The sequence below is a fragment of the Synchiropus splendidus genome, chromosome 5 (genome assembly GCF_027744825.2).
Source record: "Synchiropus splendidus isolate RoL2022-P1 chromosome 5, RoL_Sspl_1.0, whole genome shotgun sequence".
In the NCBI taxonomy this organism is placed as follows: domain Eukaryota; kingdom Metazoa; phylum Chordata; class Actinopteri; order Syngnathiformes; family Callionymidae; genus Synchiropus; species Synchiropus splendidus.
The window spans coordinates 31112749-31133373 of NC_071338.1; the positions used below are offsets into that span (position 1 = coordinate 31112749).

Below are 20625 nucleotides of genomic sequence, written 5' to 3' on the forward strand. Positions count from 1 at the left end.
AAGGTAAACTAAATAAAATCCTAAAGGTCTAAGACGGACATGGAACCGTGATGGTGTGGTCCAAAGGGCTGGGCTCTCACAGTGGCTGCTCGCTCTGTGAAGCACTTATATCTATCGTCTTGAAAAGCAACGGTAAACACTAAAACAACCTTTTTAGATGATATATAAATCCAACCGAACTTAAAAAAGACCACTAAAGTTAGCAGAGGAGGATCAAATAATCCTGCTGGAAACCCTGTAAGTCATTTCAGAAGCGCTTTTCTGATTGGATTGGTTTAGGGACGTCAGTTACGACAAAGATTTACAGAGCTTTTAGTCTTTACTCTACTACCCTAATGTCAGTAAAGTACCACTGTCGTTACCCCAAGGTAATACTTTTCCCTGGACCGGTGGTAGATTAAACTATTCTCTTGCCAAGTTTTCCACTGGTGAGCCATTGTATTGAATTATCTTCCTCCTCCCTCCACCTCTCAGCTCCCATTGCCATTCTCAGCATCACAGGGAGCAGAGCTCTTCCCCACATCTGCTCCCCAACTGGAACTTCGTCGGCCGTCAGAGGCATTGACTCTCTTTCATATTTCAAATCGTGGCTAAAAACCCATCTGCTTCAAACTGCTTGTTCCCTCCAACGTTTCTCTTCTATGCTAATTTTACACCACTATTTTTATTTATTTTAAACTGTGTTTTTACCCAGTGTCCTTGAGTCGAGAAAAGCACTTTTTCGACCCAGAAAGTTTTCTTCCGAAGATTACTACAATGTGCAGGGTAATTGTAGGGATCTCAGACTAACTGCTGCTCACTACAGCCAGTGCATATATATATATATATATATATATATATATATATATATATATATATATTTACACTTGATTTGGCAGATAGATCAGGACAGCACACGCAATAAGCGACATTATTTGTCGCACACACTGGCAGGGGTGGAGCTTACAGGTCCAGCCCAGTGCTGGGAAATCAACTGCCATACCACAGATTTAGGTGCACCAGTCTTCAGTTATATTCGAGTCAGATACCATCCAAGATTAGACTGAAAATCAGATTTATGTTCCAGATAAACATAGCTAATGGATTAATTAAAACAAATAGTCATTTTAATGACTGAATTTACTCTGTGTTTTGAGATATATTTCCATATTTTGCGAGAACACATGACAATTTAAAACAACATATTTGCATGCAAATGAATCACAGGAAAAACAGAGCTCCCCGGAGTGCTGGAGCCCTGCGAGTATGCAGCGTCACAATCCGTTGCTGCTCATCTGTTTTCATAAAACGCCAGTCCTGTGTAATGCTGAGCTCGCTCAATAGAATTAAGAATTTATCGGGTATCAAACCGTTCCCTCGCCGACGGTTGCGGAATCCAGACTGTGGTTGATGATAGTTTTTCCCACCCACCCTGGCTCACCCACTCACCAAAATCTGGTTTCCCCTCATTTCTCTCAGCGCCCTACTCCAAGCCTGTGATTCTGCTGGAGCCGGAATCGAACCTGCGCCCGGGCGATGAGTTGGCATTGACATGCCACGCCTATGGAGGGTATCCGGTAGCCGGGGTCATCTGGCAGGACGGCAGCGGGCGCAACCTGACGGACAACATCACGACCTCTTTTGTGGCCAACGAGGACGGACTGTTCAACATGAAGAGCAGACTGACCGTCGTGTTGGAGCCAAACTGCACCTACAGCTGCAGACTGGTCAACCCGCTTCTGGCGGACGAGGACTTTGCTGTCGTTACGGTCACAGGTGAGTCACAGTTTAAGGTAGTGAACCAGGAAGTGTATTAGTCTTTTGTGGGTGGAGGGAAGAAAACAACCTTTTTTGTACAATGTTTTCAGTTTTTCATGACATTTTCCATACCATTTCTTCACAGAGTTTTTGTAGTCAGTTCATTTGTTTTATTGCTGTTTTTCATAAATGAGGGTGTTTTTGGTTCCTTACTTTTCATTTGCTGCAAAGAAACTTTTTTCTTTCTTTTTCTTATTTATTTATGTATTTTTTACTTTCAGAAATAACAATGACTACATTTTCTATTTTTTGTTTCATTTTATTGATTTATTTTTTAAGGCATGAAATGCACCCTTTTTCACGTAATGTACAAGGAGAGAAACAATTAGAGTAACGGAATAATGAATGAAGACATCTTCAATATTCTGCACTTTACCGTAAACACTCAAATATACAACCACTGGAAAACTGTTGTGACCAGTTTGACACTCAGAAAATACGATGGAAACAGAAGAAAGAACAATCAGAACATAGAGAAATACGACTTGTGGAACACTAGTCCAGAAACACAAAGTAAACACAATGGTCAGTCAGTTGTGGTACAGTAAAACACAAAGTAACATGGTAGACAAAAACACACATTCCAGGGAAAGAGAGGAAATCAGAACAAACCAAAACAAGCCTGTGGTGGAAACATGAGGGGGAAAATTGTATAAACAGAAACATTGTATGTCATTATATTGAATCATGAGGCTAAATCTCTCTCCAATCTGGAGCCGTCCTCACCGAGTCCATCTGTTTATATAGCCGCAACTTTAGATCAGCAAGCATGTGAGGTGTTCCAGTCATTTAGTTGTTGCGTTTCATTTCGGATTTGGTGATGATTGATGATTCCCTTCCATTTAGTTTCGATGCCTTTGAGTGTGCCAGGCAGCTAGTCGTGGTAACGTCCTCATTAGGATTTGAACCTGTACTTCTTTCTTACTTCTTTGTCAACTTCCTGGTCCAGTTGCTAACCAATGGTCAAATCATCCACAGACTTTCACTGTGAAAACTTTTCCCGAAAGCCACATGCTTTGCAAGAAAGTATTTTTCTTTTTCTCACTGAAGTGTCGTAAACATTAGAAGTGCTTCGCCACCAGCTGGTTCTGCAGGAACCTTTTGAATTAAAAACTGACAACTGGTGTTACGTGCAGTTAAACTGATGGCTCTATCATTAGTGGAGTGTCATGTACCTTTCAAATGGACGCTACGTTTTTAAGTACCATTTGGTAGTCCTGAACATACTCGTGCTTCCTGCTGGTGTCCTTCTCCGTTAAGAGCGACCATGTAAGTTAGGCGAAGGCTTAGTTTCAAATGGGAGCATCGCCGTGTGAAATAGCTCATAAATAAGTCCAGGCGGCCGAGGCCCGCTCCCCGGGCTGGAGCTCCCGCTGAAACTGTGGTTGTCGAGGCGACGGCCGAGGCAGAGGTCACCGAGCGCTGCTTCACTGGGCTGGGAAATAACTCTGCTGTCTGGAAACAGGACGGCCGATTGGCAGATCAGGCTTGCTGGACAGCCGAGGCTAGGTGGCCTTTCTCCGCGTTCGCTTGCCCTTTTCAGGAACATGGTCAGTAACTGGGTGCCGTTGGGGCGTGGGATGTGGGACCAAACACATGGTGAGGATGAAATATGACGGCGAAGTAGGAAAGATTGAGGCAACCGTCAAGGTAATTTGAGTTTTGGGTTGAAATACCTTCTTTTATCGCCTTCCTTGTCACTTTTTGTTGCTGCTATTTCCTCTTTTACAATCTGACACCCGGGGTGATAAAACGGTCATTTAGATGGTAATGGCTTTTTAAAGACGACTGGATTTCTAGGTATTTGGTCGGAACACATCTCCTTTAGTCAGGCTCGGTTCTGGCTTTTATTTGTGCCCTAAAACCTGCTTATGAGCATGATTGAAACCTCCTCTGCAGTCACACTTTTACTACCAAGTGGATTATTGGATTTCATGTAGCAAGTTTTAAACTCTACTGCAAGTATGTTAAGACTGTATTTCAAAAGTGAACAGTATTTTTAGTGGCACACAGACTCCACATTTATGGCTTTAACTATAGGTATTTTTGACTTTAATTTGAATATGGAATCTAGAAAAAAAAGTCTTATAGCCTGTTTCGCCTCCGTTGAATTCAGGTAGAGGGAGTGGTCTAAACAGGTGCATGTATTTACTATAAAATAAAAAGAGATTACTGAAGCTGTTTGCCGGGCACATATTTGTATTTTGTATTTTAATTTTTATTTAGATTTTTACAAGTGAAACAGATATAAAACAAGGAGTGAAGCAAAATGACTTAAAAAAAACATTAGTACATACATCTAAAACAAGAACAAAAGCTGTGTCTTGAAGTACCGGTTTGACACTCCTTTTAAAACCCATCACTAATGATTAGTAATGCTGCACAAGTGGGAATGATGTTATAGTCTACTTCAGTGTGTTCCAGGAAAAGAAGAAAAAGAGGAAAGGAAGACTTGTGCCTTGTCCGGATATAATCGGATTATAATCTTAATAAATAATTGCTCTGTTTGCTGCAAGAAAACTTGAAGTATGAAAAGGAAACGTAAATTTGAGGAATGCGTTTGTTTCATTTGGCGTATTTCATGGATTCAGAACTCCGATTTCTTGTTTACGTTTGCGGAAGCCATCTTGGATTGCAGACTTGTGGGGGGTAAATGGGAATTTCCCTGGTCTGAGCGCAACTGGAACGCACCATACTTACACCCACTAACTTTGTCTTGTTGTATGAACAGAATTGGACAAGAAAAATATACAACCTGAAATGGCAACGGCAATGACAACAGTAATACTCAGATGAACCCAGTATTACTGGGTTCATCTGAGGCACCCAATGGTTCACTTCAGTCTCTGCTCTAAAACCTGCTTCATGATCATTAAACCTCCACTGCAGTAAAGTATTTAATGTGGATCATTGGATTTCATGTTACATGCATTAAACTTGTATTTTAAATATGAATGGCTCTTAAAATATATTTTAATGGCTGATAGACAACACATACATTAACTGGTTGGCCCCTTCACTCAATGTTAGGAGCCAACGTGACACTTGTTCTCCCTTTCTATGATGACAAAAGATGTAATATGTTGGTTCCAGATCCACATAGACTGGTAAATAAATGACCCTGTAAAGCCCTTGGGGAAACGTGTGATGAATATAATGGCATAACGTAAAATTAAAAACTGTCTCTGAGTTGTCGACCTTGGAGTGAGAAAATGAAGTAACACCAAGAGCGTTGTCGTGAGGCGCTTGAGTCCACCACGCTAGTAAACTTGGGAAAACCCTTAATTAAAGCCGGCTGCAAATCGTCGTACACGAGTCGGAGTCATTTCTCTGGCGTCGCTCCGGCACAGTCTGATGATGGCAAGAGTAGTTAGTAAACACACTGAAGATTTCCAGTGTTTTAGTTTGCCGCGATACAAGGGGGGGCTGCTTGAAATGAGAATGCATTTGCATTTGTTGACAACAGCTGGTGTGTGCTTAACAGCTTCTGTAATTAATTTTGACCCAGCAGAACCCCACCGCCGCGGAGCTCCATCACCGCTCGCCGCGTGCCACACTCTGGCGAGGGGGAATCTGGTTATGAAAACGACTGGAATCTACTTAAAATTATAAATGGACTATGACAGAGAGAAATAGAAGGACGGCAGAGGTAGAGGGGGGAACGCACAGACTGGAATTTCACACTCCCTGCAATGTCTGATTGAAAAATTACAAGTGTAATACAAATTTCCCGCAGGCAGTGCGGGAGTAGTACGAGGTTAATTTGGAGAAAACAAACCGCTCCTACCTGCACGGAGTGAATCTACGCATGGGAGGCTGGCGTTCCACTTTGGAAGTCTGTGTGAAGTCATCCGTGGTCATTTCAGCACTCGTACACTCAATTTAACAGGCTCACCAGAAGCATCCTGACAACTTTGAGTTTCCTGCTATTAACCTTCCATCTCAGACGTCACCGCGGAGCAGTTAACAAAAGCTGCTCAAGTAAGCTGTCATTTTCTTGTCGTGCTGATGGAATGGTGTTGTATTTATCATGCGAGAGCATTTGGCGAGCGAGAAAGCTCTGGCCTCGGCAGTCCTGCTTCTCCCTGTCCGGTGTAAACAAAGCAATACAGAATACATACATATTCGCTGTGCTTAAATCCGACCGCTTCATGAAATCTGGACCGTAATATGTGATGGTGGTACACGACATTAGTGGTAAAGACAAGAGTTCAAGCCGAACTAAAGTGGGAAGGGCACTATAATGTATCACTCAGGCAAAAGAAAACAACACTCTGGCAAAAATGAAAAATTGCTCTGATGTTCCTTTATTGAGACTGTTAGTTTTCATTCAACAATCAAACATGCAACTATTTTTTTTTTTTTTTTTTTTATGATGAAGATACCTGCGGGGGTTGGACAAAATAATGGAAATACCTTAAAGCTTTTTTAGCTTTAAGGTATTTCCATTATTTTGTCCAATACCTGTAGATGTGTCCGACACGTACAGTATACACACAACTCAAATATATGTTGCAGACGGGACTGTTGTCTGAGTTTGTGTAGCTGTCTCATGCTAGAGCGAAGAAAGCATGTATTCAACTTTCCATCATAATGTTAATTTCCAGTACTTCCTCGACCTTCGTCTCATGTTGTAAACAGAGAATACAACACATCCACTGATGATGTGATGGTTCCAGAGTAACCAAGTTTTGTTACCAGCCGCAAACCAACTTTTCAGGTTCCAGTAAGTGTTGCACTTCAAAGCCTTGAATATCTATAGTGTATCTACAGTAGCTATGGTTCAGAATGCTTGGTCAGGAGGAAAAAATGGACTTTTTTAAAATAGATATCCAAAGGCTACATTGTCATCTAGCGCTGTTTAAATTCCCCTCTGATTGGTTCCCAGTCATGTTGGATGTTTATCCCATCAAAATGCTTTTTCACGCCACTGTGTACAAAGAAAGGCCATAAACACTACACAGATACACTGTTTATTTTTCAAGATTATTTCATCCTGCCAAAGCAAATGGAGAGATTTACCAGATTGATACCAGGCTTAGTTTATGGGAAAAGCTCATTGGAACAGTTGATATTAATGAAGAGACAAGTGATGATAAACGGTGTAGTGTTTTTGAACGTACACCCTCCATTTCAGTGAGGCCATCGGGAACGACCTCATGGATGCAAGCTGTGGCTGAAATTAGTGTATCAAATCTTTTTTTTTTTCATTTTATTTGTTCTCTCTTTTTTTGTCAGCGCAGTCACAATGAGAAGTACGGATTCACTCCTATTGGAAAGTGTCCACCACCCCAAAAAAGGCAAGCAAAACGAAGCAATTGGAAAATGGAGATGCAGCAGATAAAAATGGAGAAAGAGAAATGAAGCAGGGAGAAAGAGGCAGACAAGGTTAGAGGAGGTGAAAAGTGGATGGCAGGAAAGATGATGGAGACGAAAGAGTTTGCTGAGCTCAGCTGCGGCCAGATATAGTCCAGACATGCATACAGCACTTGGTGTCAAAGGTTTCCTCTTGAATTTGAGAGACTAGCTGGCATTTCCTGTCTTTTTTTTTCTGGCCTCGTCCAGGTAGCAGATGGGAATTGTCAGATTGTTGAGGCACTGCAGTATCGCTCTGACAGTTTGGTATTTCCCTGGCCTTGAATTTTGCTTTGTCATCTGTGCAGCGTTTCCACGTTCATGAGCGTCGGGCGCACAGGTGGTTGGAGGTCCGCAGGCGAATGGAACCTCTTTCAGATTAATCTGTGCAAAGCAAATTGTTGGTATTTCAGCGGAAATTGGATTTGCTGATCGGCTGGCCGGTCCAGCTATTGAATAGAGAACTTCAAATAATATATTCTACTTTATTTTTATGATCTGCACAAGCGGAAAATTGGCTTTTTTATTTTGTGAAGTTGTGAGTCTATGCAGAGAATACTTCAATGTACTGGTTTACGTACATTGGCCATAACTTACCTGGTCTCATTTTGCTTGAATCAACTTGAGCCATTCTCTTTTAAACAGTAGGGGGAAGAATTTCTGGATTTTATGGAGCCTACTTTATGTGGCTCATCTTCAACCTTGTTTCATGTTCTGTTTCATACAATCAATTTGTCTGTCTACTTTGTCATATACCGGTACCCAACATTCTTATTAGGCCTGAATGATTTGTGCGATTCAAATCGATATTCACAAATGTTGTCGTTTTGAGAGCAAAGAGTGCCGCTGAGCTGAGACGAGAAAAAAAGGTAAAAAATTGTGCCAAGCCAGATCTGGCGCCCCAATCCACCAGTCCGAGAGGCGCTGACAAAGCAGGACCTGTTCCACAACAGTCAAAGAATATCTGGACTGTCCGACCCTTGTCTCACATGTACTCTTCATTTGATCATACTCATCATGTATAAAATGTGACCAGCTCCGTTGCAGTGTCGCATCAGTGTAAAACGTGATTCAAAGCACTTATACAATGGATCTACTTTGCTTTCCGCAGTCGCAGTGATCCATCATATTCGATACAAACACGGAACCCACTCTCGAACCCTGGACTTTTTGGTGTGACCCCAACACCGCAACCAGTGTTGTGTTTATATCATCTATTTTTACATTTATTTATGATTATATCATTTATTTTTAATGTGCATCTGTGCTTTGCTCCTTTCTCTGATTTTATTTTAGCAAATGATAACTTTACTACATTATACTTATATTCCACAGTGATTAAGTGTTTTAGTTTCATGGTTCAGTTGTTCAATAAAGTTATGTTATCCATGTCAATATATGCAGCATTCCATATCATTTCATAATATGTGTGTATCAGATGTTGTTGGTCATACAGTAGAATGATGAATTGCTTGTGTTTAGTGAATAATGCAGAAACTGACCCACCTAAAATAAATACATAAATTGCATGCTGAATTGCAAATCGTAATATTGTCACAATAAATTGCAATTCAATTTATTTTCCCCTAATCATTCAGCCCTCATCGTAATGGGTCAAATTGAGGTTTGAGAAAGAGTTTGCACTCATGTTTTCAACAGTTTCATGTGGAGACAGCCTGCTTTCCGTCTAGCAGCAAGTACCAGCAGCCACCATCGGTATCAGTCTCATTTGCAGGCGATCCTTTGAGACCAGACCTTCACGCACCTCCCCAGCACTCGGCAACGCCAGTACCAGGCTGCCCCATCCTTGTTCCTAAGTTCGCTCTCGCTCCTTAACAACAGTGCCTGCTGTCTTGTTTCACACACGCCTTGAAAACTGGCACAAATTTTGTCGAGAGCCATCTGAAGCCTTGCTATATTTACATCTGTAAAGACATAACATGCCTCACCAGAGCACTCAAACACAACCCTCCAGTCTTGAATATTGGCGTAATATCCCATCACTTTTCGCCTGAAATCTCTGGAGGTGAACGCTCTTGATGTTGTTATTATGAAACAGGGTAAAACAAGGTCACATTCAGGCTCGGAAAACATTATTAATTGCTGTGAAAGCCCTGACCTTTATTGCAGGGATGCGCCTCTAATGGGATATGGTTTGTTCTGTGTTCTTTTGATGAGGAGAATGAATGTTTTTTTTTCTTTTTTTTACCACCCATCCCTCTGTGTGTTATTATATATACGATCCAAAGTGTTGCTGTTTTGATTTAAATAGCCTCCAATGATGCTTACCGAGCTGTGAAGCCTCAGCCTTTCAATTAAGGATGTCACTTATACGTCACTCGATTGTTGAACATGTCATGCAGCAATTACAAAAAAAAAAAAAGAATCTTGGTCAAATGAATGGCTGCATGGCTGAGGGGCCAAACAGAGACGCAGAGGCTGGTTCAAAGGTTCTCTCATTAGAGCGACTGTTGCGCTGCAATGGTTGCAATTATTTCTCCGCTGACATGCGTGCAGCCTTCACTCCTTAGATCCAAAAGCTCTCATCATCTTAAAAATAAAAACTTGTGATTTAAATGGGGCGCCACTCGAGGAGGAAAGCCGCTAAATGAATCTGCCAATTTCAGAGGAGCGCGCCGGTAATTAGCGTCCACGTGTGCAGCCGTGGCGAAGCAAAATGGAGGGAAAAACGCCTCCGAATGGATTCAGAATTCCTCCCCGGCGTTAACCCCAGCCACCTCCTTCCCCCTCTGTTTTGATGGTTGACTTTGACTGTCCTCTTTCGGCCTCTAAGTATAGGAAATGTTATCTCCGTATTATGGCCCAGGCGCTGTTATTTGTCATACTTTGAGTCACGCTGTTCGGCTCTGAGCTATGGCCGTGCCGGAAAATCTGTGGTGGGCACTTTCTCGTCCCTGCCTCGCTCTTTTGGAAAGTACAATCGCAGAGATAAAACAAGGCTTTTTCTCTTTTGTGCTGCGATTTAATTTCCCTTTATCATCGTCACCTCCGCGCCATGCTGAGTTTAGTGTTTAATGTTTTCTTTTTTTTTTGCCTGTGGGTTGATTTAATGTCAAAAGTGCTTTTCTCTGTGAGATTAAAAAGCTAAATGTGTGAGTGGCTGGACAGTCTGTTTAGAGAGGAAAGTGTCATCAGCATCTGGTGAATCACATTCAGGCCGTCTTGGAAAGGAATTTAGTATCTCCACTCATATTGACACTGATCGTCATTAAACTTTATTTTCACTCCTATCAGAGGTGTGGTGATGTGCGTTTTTTTATATCAGTCACATTGGCTCGACAGGTTTTATAGAAAGTCTGCTCCTCCCTTGTAAGGCGACATGTCAGTGGCTTCATTTGCACTTGACCCATTGGAAGAGTGTGTATCAGTACGCGCTGGTATGGTACCTAGTAGTAAAGTAAAGGCTAAGGTCGCAGTGAGAGAGTGAGGCTGTTCCGACTGTGGCCCACTATTATAACCTGCCTACTGTTCTTTCCGAAAAATGAGGCTTCATGTAGTATTTTTCTGAGCTCAGTAGGTGGCGCTCTCACTTCAAAAATAGCGAAATGGTTTTTCATAACCAGATTTCAGAGCAGATGGTGACATCTACTGGGCTATGAAGATGAGTACACTGTTTCATGAAGCCTCATGAGTCAATCACTAGCTCTTGGTTTAAAAATGATGGAAAGTTTCCCGAGAACAGTTGTAAAAATCAATGATTTTAAACCGGAGAGTGTCACTATTGGCTTCATGAAGCTTCATCAGTCAGTTTGTAGTATATATATGTCCATTTATATATACATATATATATATATATATATATAATTTTATTTATTTTCCCTGTAATGCTTCCACTTAGGAACAAACTAGGACAATGATAAAACACCCAACAAGTTTGCTGCTTTTTTTTCCAGCAGCATTAGTTTTTGGATTGTCACATTTACAGTTTGATGAATGGTAGAATCTTGTGATGGGCTGATGAAGCTTTATGAAACAATGTCCTCATTTTCAGAGCCCCTACATGGTACTCTCTGCTCTAAAAGCTTTGGAATTTAACAGCCATTTTCATGAAACTTCACATCGATAAAAATCATCAAAAATAAAGAAGAATAGAGGAACACTGTTTCAAGTTTCACACATGTTTCAGCAGCATAACAGTTGTGAAACAGTGTCCTCATTTTAGCTCAGTAGGTGGCACTCGAGGTTTGAAAAAGACCTAGTACTTCACTCCTTCAAGGTTGTAGAGCGGGCAGCATCATCTAGTGGGCTCCTAATATGAGTTCACTTTTTTCTTGAAGCCTCAACAGTCCTGCAGAAGAGTTGTTGCACTTTGAATCCCTCATATCATTTGCTGTGGCTAGCAAAATGATCAGACTCTGCAGTTTTGGGTTCATCGTGAGTGAGAAAGTACATAAAAAACACCCTTGTCAATTTGGAAAACAATGTTTTGATGCCATCCTTCCTGTACGTACAGTAAAATATACCCAGATGAACCTTGATCTAGTTCATCATTTATGGGACTAAATCATTGCCGGTGAGTCCCATGTACATTTCACCTCAACTCGACACAATCCTTCAAGATTGGTTTCACTCGTTCCTATAAAACCATGTTAGTCATAGCCTTTCATGAGCTGCTGTCGCTGAATGGCTGGGCCCACCTTCAAAGTTGGACTTTTTAACTCTTCACTCACTCCATTTGATGTTTAAACCCCGCACATGAATGTCCCCGCCACCCAGGACGGCGGTGAATTGCTTTGCTCGCCTCATGCAAAGAGACCAAATTAGCAGCTCGCTACAGACAAAACGTATTGTCTGGCAATAGCATGTGTTTTCAATCAGGCATAGTGAGAATGAGCTTATTCTCAGGATTGCTAACTCTCCAATAGCTCAGTAATAGATTACCTGATGTGAAACAGACGTTAAGAATAGGCTGCCTGTCGCTGTGAGCTCCCAAAGGAAAAGAGCAGTCACTTCTTTCTTTTGCTTCAGAGGGCATCCGCTGAATGCCTTTGTGACACGAACCATGGCAGGAACCAAAGACCTATATTTCAGCCCCGATGTCAAATATCACCGTAATGACGGTAATTAAGCCGTGCTGCGTTTGTGCTACTTGTGATACGAGTCGCACTGGACAATGCCGAGCAATAAATCACACGCGATCACGATGGATTAATATCTTCCCACTCGCTCGGGTTCCGTTGCCACGCCTGTCTCGACGGGCCCTGACAACTTCGCACTCTAGGCAGACGAAGTGTCCACGAGGAAATACGCTCTTTCGTTATTAATAATGTCAACCGTGTTTAATTTCATCACTCCACATGTGTGCGATGCCGCGCTAAGTGCAACTCTGTCAAAGGCAGAGACAGCTCGGTGACCCACACCGCAAGAGTCTGTCATAGCTATAATGTATCTGTCTCCCCGCTTTCAGCCACTTACTTCTCAGTATGAAGAGTGATGCCTCCTGTAATGTCGGGTCATCTTCCCGATGTACGTGTTACAGGGGTTAAATCGTCCGAACATTGCCATGCGGCTTCGAGCGTCTCGCAGCAACATGGCTGCCCCAGACTGAAAAAAAATGAATGACTCTGTTGCAGGATTTGGATTCAGAAAATCCCTAAAATTGTGATGTGGGGTCACAGGTCATGGATGGGGAGGAGTGGCTCTGTCCACCATCAGGGTTCGAGACCGAGACGGGAGAATGGGGTGTCCAGAATCAAGGGTGGGGTCTGAACAGTTTCGTTGTACTTCCAAGCAAACTTACAGAAGACTACCTAAATGAATAACTTCATAGTTCGCCCATTTACAACGAACTGCACAAGTCTGTTTTTGTTTTACTTAAATTTTTTTAGTTCTTTAAGTTATTCTGTTTACAAATGAAAACTCACTTAGCTAAGTAGTAAGACCAACATCCAAAATTTGTTTGTATTTTAGATTGTTTCAGCCAAAATATGCCTGATTTTGAGGCAGAAAAAAAATGTGGTGAACGTTGCAGTTCTGGAACCACATGACGGGAAATAAGTACCTTTGCAAACAAGCTTGTAAAAAAAACTAGTGACTGATTTTCGGCTAAAAAATGCTCCAGACTGCAATTATTTCAATAAAGTATGTCTTATTTAAAAAACGTAGTGTATTAAGAGTATTTCAAGTGCATTGAACACCCCTAAAATAAATGATTAAAAAATGCTAAATGCTAAAAAATAAGTCATTTTTTATGATGGTGGTGGATAGTGACAGCGTGTCGTGAGCGCTCATTGTTTTGTTACTGAGCGCCTCACTAGGGCGGAGACTGACGGACGTTTGGCTGGGCGGAGTCTGAGAGGTAAAGGTGCGGAATGTTTGTGTGTGTGTGTGAGGGGAGTTGTTCAGCGGTTCAATAATCCAGCCAATTGAAACAGTAGCTCCTGATCTGTTCCACAGGGTCGGGATAAAGAGCGTCAGAAATAACGTAGAGAGAGACAGACGTATCTCGCAGTCGGCCACGTTTGTTTATGTCCGCCCCATATAGTGTTCGGGTGACGCTGCACTAGTGAGTTCCGCTTTTGACTTCCGTCTATTCTACATTTCAATCATGGGAATTTGGACATTTAGGAATGGATTCCGGATCCTTCACCTCCGAATCAGACCCTTGGCAGCGATATTTGTGGGAAAATGTGAGCGTTTGCTGTCGCACATGACTTTATCTCAACAAGGAGGGAGGAAATATGATGACCATGTCACGCCATGTCCTGCAAACAGGTCAATATCAAACGTGTTTTACGTTTTCAAGTAGGACCATGTTGGGGCTTCACGTGTAGTGATCACATGGTTGTCCATGACATGCTTGTTACCTTCCCTGGTACAAATGTATGTTAAACTGGTGCCGCCATAGTTGGGAGAGCTGCAACTGAATGGGAGTGTGATAAAGTGACCAAGTCTGTGTCTTTGTTTCAATATTTTCCCCGCGTAGGACAGCGGTTTGAACACGTATCCTTGACTTGTTTTGAAGACACCAGCCGAGCGTTTTCCCGGGCTAAAGCACTTAGCTACACACCAGTTGTCAGACTGTGATTAGTTGTGTTCCACCGAGACAGATGTTTGCAAAGTCATTGTTTCTCAGCCCTGCCCGGATATCATACTCGAAAAGTGCTAAATCTCGATGCCCCGAGAAGTTCAACTTGGCAGTGACTTTGCAGAAACGCAGAGGCTCTTTTCAAGCCGCAGTCGCACCCCGGAGCTTTTTGCTTTGGTGAAACCACTGTGACGAATACTAAGGCTGTAATTACCGTCATATTTAATTCATTGAAGTTTATTATAATGGCAATCATTAGCATTAAAGTAAATGTCTCTGCCTTCGTATTTAAATGCGTGTTTTCGATTCACATCTCTAGATAGTCACCCGCTGATTGACTGGCAGCTGAATGGCCCCAGTCGTCTTTGAGACGAGTGGAACCTGCTGGTGAGAAGAGATGACTTGGGGGTTTTTTGTTCTCAGCGTTAGGGGCTAACAAGTACAAGTTAACCTGCTCCAAGCTCTGATCCAGCTTCACAAAAATTCATCTCCCTCTTCAGAAAGCGGCGAAGACGGCTGCCGAGGTAAATGAGGCTGTTTTATTATAAAGAGCCCGAGGCAACGACATCCCAAGACATGTCTCGCGATTCATTGGATATTCCCGCAGCAACACTACAGTATGAGACGCATACCAACTCGCCGAATCTGGCCATGCTTTACAGCGCCTCTGAATGAAGTGCTTTGCCCTGTAAAAGGCTGTCAGAAGCGGGACGAGAAACTTGTGAGACGATGATTGACTGTACAGATTTCTATCAATCGGACACATACATGCAATTGTTTCTCTTTCACCAATGACGGGTGGAACATGGTGCATCACGTCTGTCAGCAGTGCTTCAGTTGTTTTAGTGACCCATATCGGTGTGCTGTCCCTGCAGACCGCAAGCCCCTCCCATTGCAAATGTAGTGTTAGACTTTCGCTTGTTGTACAATTACATTTCATTTAACTTCAGGTACAAGCTGCACTATACTATAAAAATAACCCCAGATCTCACACTTGTGTGGGCTTGTGCTACACAAGCCATTTAATCACTTTATTACATGCTCGAATTAAAATAAATAAATAAATAGACAAATAGATAAAAAATTTAATTGGTATTAGAGTAATTGTCTTATCTAAAGCTTTCTTTATATTTTAGATTCATGTCTCATTCCAGAGTTTTGGGAGATTTTTGCTTCAAAATGAAATCAATATATATTTTTTTTACTATATGTGCCATCCATTTATCATTATCCACGAAAGGAAGAAAAAATAATCACCATTACACAAGACATCTATGAAGATAACATAGAAATAAAATGGCTGTTATTTTGCAAATAGTTATTTCTGCATTTATTTAGTTAGCTGTAATTTAAATTGATATTTTATTGCATTTTATTAGATGTGTTTTCATCTGCAAGATTCATTCAACATTCAAGTATTTAGTACATACATAATATAATTCTCCCCTCCCTTTTTTTCCGTTACATATTTAGGATCTAAATGTGATTGTTTTCATCATGTTGACTGTTATGTTTATTTTATAGAAATTTACATTCGAACGACTGCTCATTGTAACAGTCAAGTTTCCTCGAATCTCATCCATTGACATCAATGTTTCCTTTGACAGTTTCTTATTTACTTACTCAGACATCAGCATTCATCATATATTAATGAAAAAGAATGGGATCTGAGTCAAATACAGTTTTATTACTTTTATCCACAAAACATTTTGTCAATATTAGAGGACGTGTTATTTCTCTAAGATGGCTGTTCCCACTACTGTGGAGAAGTGCTGCAGACGTTAATAAGCCATTGCAGCCATCTTTCGCTCCACTTTTTCATTCAAAATGGTGTTTCATTGAAGTATGTGTGCCCAAGTCTGTTAGTGTGAAGTACACATATTGCTTCGCGCTCTCGCACCAGCTCTTGGTGGCGGTGACAGCCGTCGGCCGGCCCTCCTCATTGAACCTCGGCACGCCTCCCTCCGCCCCAAATACCCCCCTCCAGCTCCACCACAGCCTCAATTAAAAAGAAAAAACAGTAGTGATGTTGAGCAACTGACAGAGACTCCATCACTTCCACGTCTCTCTCCACTGAGAGTAGCATTAAGATGTTGGAGACGGAGAGCGCCCTATTGATTTTCTCCTACTGTCTTTTTTCCTTGGTCCTCGATTGCTCCATTTCCACGCCGGGCCATCTTGGCAGTGCAGGCGGAGCTGGGGTGCACTCATCACTTTACAAGGTTGTGTTCTTTAAATTTTTAATTAGCTTCAAAACAAGAGCTTGTGGTGAGATGCTGAGAACGTGGGGAGGACACTGCGACAGCCATTAGTAGCCCAACAGACAGTGGAGTGATAACAGACCTCGACGGGTTTCATTTCCTGCCCTACATTTCATTTTAACAACAATGTATTCCACTTTACAGATGAAGGAAATACAGCTCATTGACCTGCGCTATGGTGTGTTGTTCATGTTTCAAAGTTAGACACAATTTCCAGTTTCCGAATAGTGCATTTTGAAATTTGTCTAGAAGTACTTTTACTTGTCTTGACTGATGTCCAGTATGAATGATCATCTCAAATGCAACTTGACCAAAACCATGGCGACTTGGCGATACCGGTATTGGAGCTGTGGACTTCAGATCTGGTTCAGTAGAGCACTCACTGTTGTTTGGGATCCTCCTTTCATCTGTGCGAGTTTTTGCTGAAAGAAATGCAAGACATTTTGTAGTTAGCCCTCTCACATAGCTTGGCAAACAACACAACTCCTTGCCAAATGGTGTGCGAACCCATTCATACAGGATCACCTCCATTGTGCTGTTGGAACTGCCAAAGCTGGTCGGCTTCCTGAGTCACCCATATCTCCTTCAACTCTTCTATTCCCTCCCTTCTTTTCATTTATTTCTGTGCCGTGATGGGCTGACGAAGCTTCATGATGCTAGTGCTGTCGGTTTAAAAATATAATGATTCATTTAAATGATTCTTCAAATTCACAGATCTAAAAGCAGAGAGTGCCATCTAGTGGGCTTTACAAATGGGGACACTGTTTCATGAAGCCCCATAAGTCCATCACTACTACTGAGTCTGCAACAGTAACGCCTAATGTAACAACACTAGCAACGGCATATCTAACACTCTACTTGTACTCAATGAGCTCACCAACATTTTCCTCATTTTCTTGACTTTCAAGTGCTTCTTCTGAGTCCCACTTTTCTTTAGCTGCGACCATTCCTGCCTCTTTTCACATTGGCATGCACTACATGGATGCTTGCAGACGTGACATTTAAAATAACCAAAATCAATTCCAGACCGCCGTAATTGCACATTTCCCACCAGTGCTTCACTTCTGCTTTCCTTGCTCACTTCGATACCCGCCGTTTTTCGTGACAGTGCCAGGAGGATGTGGAATACATCGTCCCACCCACACACGCGCGATTTCGATTGCTTTGCGAACGACGAGCTGTATATTCCGTTAATTAGCTCGTCTCCCGGCACGGGACTCGCTCAAACCTCGCCCCTGGCATGTCTGCGTGAGGCGAAGGAGCGCTTCTTTGAACGTACCTTTGAGCTCACATTAATCATTTAATGTCAAATATTGTATATTGCTGGACTTGCTGTTTATAATGAGCACACACACACACGCACGCACACACACACGATGTTTATTCACACTGAAGAATGAGTGAATTAAATACTGCAAGCGCGGGGCTATTACAGCGAAAGCTTTGACTAGTGGAGGATTTTTCAAACCAGTTTGCAAGAGTTTTGCTGGATAGACCTGGACACTCAGTTGTTCTGCTGCATCGTACTGGGCTGGTACAATGAGCAGGGTTTGCTTTGCTAGCACAGTAGAGCAGGTAGGACTCAATCATGAGGCATGAAAACTCACAGGTACTGAAGTGTGTTGAACAATACCAGGCCGTTTACATCTAGCTGTGGACGAGGGCACCTTGATGTCAACAAGAGAATGGCATGGAACATCTGGAAGTGGCCAGAGCTGGCCCTTGCTGTCAGGGCTTGTGAGTCATAGTGTTGTAGTTGAGACCAACTAACCTGAGATTGAGTCCTTAACAACACCAAGTACCAAACCTTGAAAATGCGGGCTCCAGTTCACGCATGTACGTTAGGTTCAGGTGTTTTGTGGGTACATTTCATTGACTTTCAGTCCTTCCTCAGCTTCTCACTCTAAACTTAACAATCAAAACAAATGGCTAACCTTAACCAGCACTCTTAACCAAACAACGCAATTATAATGACCAGGTTATTTTGAAGTTTTAGGTTTCAGGTTTCAAGTTTCAAGTCTCAGGTGATGGCAAAAGTTTGACGGAGCTCTCCCTTTCTTTCTTTTCAGACAAACTCTGTGTCATTGAATATGCAAATCAAACTTTCTCTCTCTTGCTCCTCTGTCAAATGACATCATATTTGAGTCTGGTGACGCACCAGGAAGTGCAGCGAGAGAGGAAACTATTGAAACAATTCAATGCCTAATGCCCCTCAGAAGGCTGGCTTCTGCCACACCCTAGGAAATGTCCAAATCACTACCATTGAAATGTACAAATTTCTCTTAAATCTCATGTCACTGAAGAGTTGCACCTTTGTTCTTCCGCTAGACTGAGGTGTGTCATCGTCTGTCACAGTGGTGGACTAATTCAGGACGACAGGGTTTATTGAGCTTCGGGTTGCCTAGAATGAACTCTCCTTCACTTCTGCAAGCCGAAAACACTGACTTGTATTTCCAAACATTGTTCCTTCTCCGCGGGTTGACCACTCTGAGCCAGTGAGTCAGAGGTCTAGCTGGCGCCAGGTCAGTAGCCAAACAAGCCGCAGATCAAATTCAAGATTCAATGCTGCAGAAACCTTGTGGCTGAAACCTGCATTCATGCTGCTGTGCCGACCACTGTGCAGCGAAAGCTCAAACATATTCATTCACTTGTTCCGCCACGACTCAGGGTCACTCAGTTACTCTGCCCTCCCTTAGTTACTCCTCCTCTCTTACATCACTTCCCTCAAAATAAAAAACACCAGATGGCTCAGAGAGTCCTCCTGCTGAGGAAAAGAAAGATTAAACTTTACAGCAATAAATGCAGAGCCATTACTCCGTTTTAATGTGCATGCCTGCACATCGGACACTGGCATTCGCCGTGGCGTCGAGGGAAGGGCAATAATGTCAGACAAATTGTGTAAGTAAATGGGAGGTGGGTTGTCCTGGAGATGAACACATTCTGCTTCCCTGCATGCCAATAAGACGGTGAGGTAGCATCTAACTGACAAGCAATTTATTGAAATTCAGGGGCGAATGGAAGCGGCAACGCTGCTTGCCAGAAAGAAAAACAGGAGAAAAAAAAACAAACATCTGTCTGAGTCCAAGTCTGTCATCACAAGGAGAATAACTTAGTTTACCCAAAGACTCGGACATTCCTCCAGATTCCGTCTGTGCTCCTTTGTGACAGCCCTCAAGCTGGTCATCCCCGTGAATCCTTACAGACCCAATACCACACCACGTTTGAATGTGAATTCTCACCACGGACGTCATGACCAGTCACAGGTGCTAGTGTTTAGTCAAGACCAGGTCATTCAGAGACCAAGACCACCAGTAAAAACTCGTCCGGGTCTTGGTCTTGGTCTCGCCCTCCATTTCTGGCCTCGGTCTCTGTATGCACTGGTAGTGATGGGTGGATGAAGTATCATGAAACAGTTATCACAGTGTGGCCACTAGATGGTGCTATTGGTTTACAAATGATGTGAGGTTCCGTGAAACTCGCTGTTCAATGGGCCAAATGGAGCAGTACTCCAGGAGCAGTGTGGGGGCAGTGTTGCTGTTGATACCAGTTGCTGAGACACGAAGAAGACATAACAATGGCCGATATATTTAACGCCTTCCTACAATGCTGCCTCAGTTTTCCTCTTTTGTGCAAGCGGTGCATTATCAATACTTCTTCCACAACCACCAGTTTCTTGTTGTCATTGTCATTTGAATTCTGCACTGCTCCTCCTGGTGGATACATTGTGAACAGCAACGTAAAGAACCCATGGAAGCGATGTGTGATCAGTGACGGTAACACTGTTTGAAACGGACGGGTACAATTTCACACGTAAAGGGTGTATAAATGGGCCTTTAGTGGGATAGTTTTTCCACGGACTGCTTTGAGTCACTCTCCATGGCATGTGTCCCTGAGGGTTTCTGCTACATGTAAACAGCCACGGCTTAAATGATGCCTTCAGAAAAATGATCTCTTTTAAAAGCTGATCAAACGTATTGAACTAAGTAGAAACAAGCCGATAACACATCATGAACTTGGACTTGAACATGATGTTTTCCAGCATGTTTTGCTCGCTGAACTCCAGCCGCCCATTCTGGCCAGATATAAGAAGAACCGGACGGCTGCAGGATGACTGCAGATTGGAGTGAGATTTTCTTCTCATTAAGATTAAGAACCAGCGTTTTT

General features: G+C 42.5%; 1 protein-coding gene across 1 annotated transcript in view; it reads left to right on the forward strand.

The window, feature by feature from the left end:
- cd276 (CD276 molecule) overlaps positions 1-20625 on the forward strand; it is a 100773-nt gene that overhangs the window by 29337 nt on the left and 50811 nt on the right. Inside the window, exon 4 of the mRNA XM_053866258.1 lies at positions 1459-1755. Within this exon, the coding sequence (XP_053722233.1) occupies positions 1459-1755 (297 nt within the window). The remainder of the gene's footprint in view (positions 1-1458; positions 1756-20625) is intronic.